Source organism: Hipposideros armiger, unplaced genomic scaffold (genome assembly GCF_001890085.2).
Source record: "Hipposideros armiger isolate ML-2016 unplaced genomic scaffold, ASM189008v1 scaffold_331, whole genome shotgun sequence".
In the NCBI taxonomy this organism is placed as follows: domain Eukaryota; kingdom Metazoa; phylum Chordata; class Mammalia; order Chiroptera; family Hipposideridae; genus Hipposideros; species Hipposideros armiger.
In genome coordinates this window covers 2,120,642-2,128,186 of record NW_017731681.1, presented here as the reverse complement: position 1 = coordinate 2,128,186, position 7,545 = coordinate 2,120,642, and the positions used below count along the sequence as shown (strand labels likewise).

Below are 7,545 nucleotides of genomic sequence, written 5' to 3'. Positions count from 1 at the left end.
CCTCTCTCTCCCCCTCTTTCTCTCTTCTCTTTCTCCCCCCGTCCCCCGCCCCCTCCCCCTAGGCCTGATGAGCAGGTCTCGCGCGTCCATCCATCGGGGGAGCATCCCCGCGATGTCCTATGCCCCCTTCAGAGGTATGGTGGTGAGGGGAGGGGCAGGGCGGAGGAGGGGGCAGAGCTGGGGCCAGGAGGGAGAGAGGAGGCCTGGGAAGCCAGGGATGGGAGCAATGGGGAAGGAGGGATTGGAGGCTAGAGGATAGGGGTAGGTAGGGACCGGAGGGCCAGGAAACAGGCCTTGAAGGGGGCTGAGGTGAAAATGATGAAGGGGAAAGAGATCGCCAGAAAGGGTGGGAAGATAGGATAGGGTTGGGGGGAAGAGCTGCAGAAATAATTTGGAGGTGGGAGCTGAGAGATGAGGAAAATATCAAGGAAACAGAAGGACCGAGTCAGGAGAGGGGCTAGGAGGGAGAAATGAAAACGGGTGAAAAGAGAAGCAGTAGAATATGGTTGGGGGGCTCAGAGAATGGTAGGGGGTAGAAAAAGAGGATGGAGGGAGAGAAGAAGGGGCCAGATGGAGAGAGAGGGAGGCAGTGGGGGATGGTGGTGGAGGGTCCAGATGGAGGGAAGAGAGGAGAGGGAATGGGTTGGGGGAGGAGAGACCAGGGCAGGGGGAGGGCCAAATATGTGTGTGTTTGTTGGTGGGGGGGAGGACAATACAAGTAAGATTGAGTGATGGGAGTGGGGAGGCAGATTAGACTGCCCCAGACTCTGACCCTCATTAAGGCCCTTAACCAGTGTAATATAACCCCTGGGGTCTTACCTGCTTCATTCACTTCACCACTTTTACCCCCTCCCCCACCTCCAATCCTTATTTCCATCCCCCCTCCCTCCTCTGGTGTCCATCACCTATATCTTTCCCCCCATATGGTGTCCGTTCCTTATATGAGTCCCCCTTTTGTCCTTCCCCTATATCAGTCCCTTCCCTGGTGTCCATTCTCTCTTTCCCTCTCTTCTACCTGGTAGCTCCTATAGCTCTACTACCTCTCCACCCGCTCCTTCTTGACCCCCTTGTCCTAGTACTCCTATTATTAGTTCTACTTCATTTCCTCTGCCCCATGTCCAGTTGGGCCCTTCTGGTATATTCCCTTGTCCCTAGGGGTTTGCCATCATTTCTGCCTCCTCTTCTAGATCCATCCCTGTTATTTGTTCCCCAGCCCATCCTCTATTCCCTATCCCATTCCCCATCTTGTCGCCACAAGCCTTTGGGTACCCAATTTCCCCTAGTACCCCAGCTTTTATCACCCATTCCTCTTTTATTGTATGTTGGACATTTGGGGTGCAAAGACTCAGGTTGTGATGGTTGGATCAGGGCCTACAAGAGATCCGCATCTGAGCCCTGTGGGATTTCTAATCCTAGTAAATCTTTCCCCTTTCTTCAGCTGTGTTTCTCTGTCCCTTGCATCTGCCTCCCAGCATTATCCTTACTTAAGTCCAGACAGTGTGTGTGTGTGTGTGTGTGTGTGTGTGTGTGTGTGTGTGTGTGTGTGTCCAGAGTTGCTCCTAAGTTAAGTTCCTTGTGTGCTTCCCTGCTCCCAGGAAGAAAGTACCCCCTGAAGCCTAACCTGCCTCCCAGTGGCTGCAGCCTGAAGCAGTCCCTCCCATAATGATTATGTGTATCAGCAGATTTCTCCTCTGGGGGTCCTCAGAGTCTGAGTGCAGTGGGCATGTTGCCTGCAGTGTCTGCACTCTCAGAGCCTTGATGATCTTTGTATCTAGAAGGTATTTGTTAGAGTCTCTGAGATGGCATTGAGATAGTGAGAGTTTCAAAGTAAAGGGGTTTCTAGGTATCTATATTCTGGGAATTTATCTCTGATTCTGATCTGCAGATTGGATAAATTTGAAGCACATGTTTGTAGACAGAAAGGCTAGAGTTTTCAAAACTGTACTCAGGGCATTCAGTTGGAAAGAAGCTCATAGACCAGTTCCTTTCGTGCAATATTCCCATGATTAATTATTCTGTAAAGGTGACAGAATTTGATGTTTCTTTCTCTAAACTCTCACACTTTGATATCTTAAGCCTCTTTTCTATCACTTTGATGTCACCAATTTGATTTCTCTCTTACTTCCATAGGGTCTGTCCCCCGTGTCCCTGTGATGGTTTGTGGCATTGGGTTTTAAAGGAGAGGCAGTTTGCAGGGATGGGGTCACCAGAAGAAGAACAGCAAAGTTGGGAAAGGGTGACACTGGGGGCATCTCTGAGCATGGGCAACCCTTGGCTTGTTGTTCTTTTCTAGAAGTTTTGTCCCCATGTCCAGCTGTGATCTTTGGAGGCCCCCTCTGTGTCACAGGCCTGGATCTTCCATTCTTCCCTCCCCTCTTCCTCCCTCAAACTCCTCACTGCCTTGGGAAGGTTCCAAACCCAAGGAGACTAGGTGGGTGGGGGCAGTATTGAATCTTTGATCTCTGAGCATGGAGTAGGGGAAGAGATCCATTCAGCTCTATTCATCAAACAAGGGCATCTTTCCCTCCTCATTCCCAGTCTCTCCACAGTCAGATGCTGACAAGACCCATTCTCCCCCTACCACGAGAAGAATCAAAACTTTCCCCAAGGGAGGAGCAGGGTTAGGCTAGGAGAGGAGGGAGCAGAGGATAGAAGAGCGGTGGGAGGGGAGGCCAGCTCATGTCTGTGGCTCCCTCATTCCTCTCTTTTCCAAATGTTTAGCTCTCAGAATCTCATGACCCAAATGTTCCTACACCCCCAACTCATTCTTTCCCATAGGTGTGTGGCTGTCTTCTTACTCCCTTGCAGGTGGGTCATGCCACCTCCCAAGTTCTTGTCTTCTGCAGTTATTTGGGTGCCCTCCCTCTTCCCCGACACCTGCCACCAACCTCTCTGTGTGTTTTCCTTCTGCCAGTTTTGCTGCCATCACCTGTTTATTTTTTTGAAGTGGATGGAGAGCTCCTTCACCTTTCTCTGCCTCCAAACTTGTATGCTCTCTGTCATGATATAATTCTCCCTGTACCACCCCTCCATATTTCTTCTCCCAAGTCCGTCCACAGAGCCCCCTGATGTGATTCCCCTCCCCTCTTTTCCCCCAGATATAGAGGCTTGTCTTCTCTGTTCCTTTAAAGTGACCAGGGGCCTCACCCCTATATTTGATCTCCTTAAGGCATGTGGGGTCCCTTCTCCCACTTTGTAGACTCTCTTCTTACCATTTTAGGCCTCTGTCTCCCAAATGCATAGAGCCTCCCTTACCATTTTTGTGTGTCTCTGTCCCCCAGATGTACGGGGACCCCCTATGCACCGAACCCAATACGTTCATTCCCCATATGATCGTCCTGGTTGGAACCCTCGGTTCTGCATCATCTCGGGGAACCAGCTTCTCATGCTGGATGAGGATGAGGTGAGCAGAGAAGTTTGGAAAAAGACCACTGGGTAGAGTGGGAGAATGTGGAGAGACATATGGGGAGAATCTTTATTAGTGAAGGGGCAAGAGACAATGAGAAGGCAGACGAAGGGATATCTGCAGGCAGTGGGAGGAGGGTAGTCATTGAGATTTGGGTTGGGATGGGAAAAGGGGCAAGCATGCTCTCACCTTGGCCAGGGGGTCTTTGAGGGCCATGTGCAGTGTTGGGGAGGAGATGTGGTTTTGAAGATTTGGGAGTGCCTCTTGTTTTCACCTGCCCATATTGGGGAATAGGTTAGGATGGCAAGAAGAAACTGAAGGGTGAAGAAATGGGGATTGCTTTGGAGGGATCACCTCCAAAGCTATCCTTAGGAACCCTCTCCTCTTCCCCAATGAGCAAGACCCATCACTTACCACTCCCGGTCTTTACCCCATCATGGGGCAGAATCCAGGGACTGGGACTCAGAGAAAAGGCAGGAGAGAGTGGAGTCTTTGGGAAACTGGGAGGGGGCTGGAGGATCATGGGAGAGATGACAGAGGTCAGTGGATCTTGGTGGAAAGAGCCCTGAAGACTAGGAAGTTACCTGAGATTAGGGTTTAGAGAGATACTGAGAGGGCTTTCACCAGGAACATCAGGAACGAATATAAGGGAGGAGATGCCTGGGGATGAGGGGAACTAGGAGTATGGGAAGTTGTCTAAAGGAGGAAGAAGAGCGAGATGGGGCAGGGACTAGCCAGAGTGGAAGACATGAAATGAACAGAAGGGTCTTGTGGGAAGTGGTAGTCATGCAGGGTGTTAGAGAGCCAGGGCAGTGTGGGTTCAGATTTGGGAGATGGGTCACCAGTGGAGGTTCCATCAGAAGAAACAGGGGATGCAAATATGAAGGGGGGATGCCCAGAGGTGTGGGTCAGGGAGTGGGGGTGATTTGGGGGACCAGCTTTAGAGAGTGATAGGGTCGCTATGAGACCAGAGAGGTGATGAGACATGTACCCCAAAAGCTGTTGGGGAGGTTATCATGAGACAGGCCTAGAATTGGAGTTGGGGTTAACCAGGGTTTTGAGGGACCTGGTGGGCAAGTGAGAGTGGAAAGACAGCTGGGTAGAGAGCTTCCAGGTCACGGAGTAGAGTTGAGGTATCTAGGGAGGACATGGTGACTTTAAAGGGAGAGGTGTTTTGTGTAGTCAGAGTTTTAGGCATTGGGGGACATTTAAGTGACTTACTAGTGGTCACCAGTCTTGACTAAGGGTTTGGGGTCTGTAGGATGAATTGGGGAAACTGGAACCAATACAAGTGGGGACTGTTGTGAGGTTGAAGAGGGAGGACAACGGACGGACGTGGTAATGAAGGAATAACAGAGATGGGGACAGGCCAAGGGGACTGGTGGCCAACAAGCTAAGGGGCAACGGGAGTGGCCGGAGTGGAGTGGGAAGGAGAGGGGGGGTGGGATGGAGTTGGGGAAATGAGCAGTGTGTAGGGCCACAGGGGCTGGAACTGCATCAGTTGTGGAACTGGGGCTGGGGACTGGTGGGGTGGAGAGAGTTCTGTAGGGGTGGAGGAGAGGGGGAGGTTGGAAAGGAGGTGGCAAGGAGTACTTGGGATGAGGCTCAGGGAGCAGAAGGGAAGTAAGAGAGGTTGAGTGGGGTGGGGGGAGCAATGGAAGGAGATGAAAGGTGGGGGGAGGTGACCAGGCCTTCTGTGGGGTGGGGAGGTTGGGTCCCAGTCTGGCCGCAAGCCCGGCGTGGGAGGGAGACAAGCTGTGGATCCTGATTATAAATGCAGCTTCTGCTACCCCCGTGACAGGCTCGGAGGGAGGGAAGGGGGTGAGGGAGGTGGGAGGTTGGGAGGAAAGCAGGGAGAATGGAGGAACTGAAGGTCAAGGAGAAAGTGGATTCAGGGAGTCGCAAACTCCTGAGGGGTTGCAGTTAGAGCTGAGTAGGGCTTGGGAGAATTCCCTGTAGGGTGTTTCAAAAGAAATGGAGGGAAAAGAGAGGAGGGTGGGACGGGAAGGAATGAGAGAGAGAGACTTAACGAGAGAAGGGAAAGAGAGATCGAGTCACCCAGAGACACTTAAAAAGTGTCGAGGGGAAAAAACATTGTCGGGGGGGGGGGGCGCGGGGGCACCGGCAGAAGGTGGGCAGGCCCGGTGGAAGGGAAGGTTTCACCTGCCTGGTCGGGGAGAAAAGAGGAGGCACGGCCTGGGCCGGTGAGCTCTGACACACCCCTGCATCCCCTAGATACACCCCCTACTGATCCGCGACCGGAGGAGCGAGTCCAGCCGCAACAAACTGCTGAGACGCACAGTCTCCGTGCCGGTGGAGGGGCGGCCCCACGGCGAGCATGGTACGGCGGCCGAGCAGGCACTGGTGCCTCGGACAGCCTTGGGGAGAGGGCTGAAGGTGGACCGGGCTGCTGGGGCGGGGGAAGTCGGGGGACTGAGGGAGCTGTCCGCGGCTGGGAGGAGGCGGAGACAGTCTTGCGTTCTGCGAGTGGGAGCCTGGGAAGAGAAGGCACCCTCCTCTGGGCTCTGGAGCGGGACCGGGGCTGTGGGTGCCAGTCTTTGCTCTGTTTCGCTCCTTTTTCCTCTCCAGCAGCGAAGTTTGACTGTCTTCCTGGTGCTAGTAAAAATAGTCTCCTTAGATCTTTAGCTTCCTGTCCGAGTGTTCCGGCCCCTGTCCCTCCCAGCCCTAGGTCTGGGATCTTGGAGAGAATGACCTAATTCCCGCCCCACCCCCACGCTCCTGATTTCTTCTTCCATCCCTGGCCTGTGGGCCCTCCCCTCTTTTCTTGCCCCTTTTCCCTCTCCTCATCAACTGCTTCTATTTTCTGCAATTCTGTCACCCTTTCCTATTTCCTCCCGATTTATCTTATTTTCTCTATCCGTCTTGATTCCTCTGCCTCTTCCCCTCTGCTCCGGGTGGAACTCCGTCAGATCCCCACCTCATCTACTTTCTGTCTGTCTGTAGAGCTACTGCTCAGTCTGTCTCTCCAACTCTCTCCCTCTCTCCATCTGTTTCTTCCCCTCCCTCCCTGTTTCTGCCCCCCTCCACCCCCCTCTTTAGTCATTTAAAAAAAGATTTTTGTCTTCCTGAGAAGTTCGCTTAAAAGGTTTCCATGGGAACAGCGAGGGGAGATGAAGGCAGAGAACAGAATTTTGCAGCCAAGGTGTAGAGAGAGGCCCTCAGCCCCCGGAAACCCCCTCATCACTGCCCCCTACCACCGCATTCCCCTTCCAGGATCAGGGATCCAAGTCCTCCATCCCCCCTCCACCCCTGGTGACCCCTTTCTTCCACCAGCTCCCTCTCCCCTCAGGGATCCAGGCTTACAATCCTTAGAGAGCCAGTGGCCTGCCTCTATCCCTTGGCTCCCTTCAGCCCTCTTCTGATAGGCCCAGGCCTCACTGCCGTTGGGGGCCAGTTCTGGGACCCTGGGTAGGTGGGTGGTCAGGAATGTGTGTCATTGTTATGGAAACCTCTGACCACGGGTGTGTGTGGGTAGCACATCTCTAAGGCAAAGCCAGGTGGTGGTGGTGGTGTGTGTACAGAGAACGTGTATGATGTCTGTCACATCTGTGCGTGTGTGTGAGTCACGTCCATGTCTAGGAAAGGTTTGTGTGTTTGTGTGCACATGTGCATACCTGTGTCCAGGCCAGAATGGTCACATGCTCATGGAGTATGTTTTTGGTATGGCCAGCGGTTGGTGTCTCTGTCCACATATTCCTCATCTTTCTCTTTACCTTGAGTCCTCAGGGTCTGGGGTCTCTGGTGTGAGTCGCCTGTGTGTTTTGGGTGGGAGCACTCATGTGTGTTTGGAGTTGTGGAGGTTGTTGAGTTGGGGGTTCATTAGAGGTTGGGAGGGGGTCCGGATATACATTTGGAAGGAGGGTTTAGTGAAAGCCTTGATAGCTGGCGAACGTATGGGGTCTTCAGGGGGATATGGAATGTGTAAAGGGCGTGGAGGGTGTGCTGGAGACATAGGGGTCTTGGGGGCCTGGGTCCACGAAGCTTTGGGCTGAGGCTTTGGATGCTCGAGCCCAGAAGAGGTCGCCGGACCTTTGAGGGGCACGGGAATCCAGGGCTCCTCCTCTGCTGGGTGGAGCCGCCGCCCCTCGTTCCCTCCGCGGTTTTGTTGTGGGGGGGGG

The 7,545-nt window shown here is 53.4% G+C and overlaps 1 protein-coding gene across 17 annotated transcripts in view; it reads left to right on the top strand.

The window, feature by feature from the left end:
* Positions 1–13: 13 nt before the first annotated feature.
* Positions 14–7,545, top strand: part of SYNGAP1 (synaptic Ras GTPase activating protein 1) — a 31,513-nt gene continuing 23,981 nt past the window's right edge. For 16 of the 17 annotated variants that reach the window (XM_019660894.1, XM_019660893.1, XM_019660898.1 and 13 more), the window contains exons 1-3: positions 14–134; positions 3,282–3,403; positions 5,642–5,747. In XM_019660894.1, the coding sequence (XP_019516439.1) occupies positions 68–134; positions 3,282–3,403; positions 5,642–5,747 (295 nt within the window). In that variant the 5' untranslated portion in view covers positions 14–67. The remainder of the gene's footprint in view (positions 135–3,281; positions 3,404–5,641; positions 5,748–7,545) is intronic. The other variant, XM_019660902.1, reaches the window with a different exon arrangement.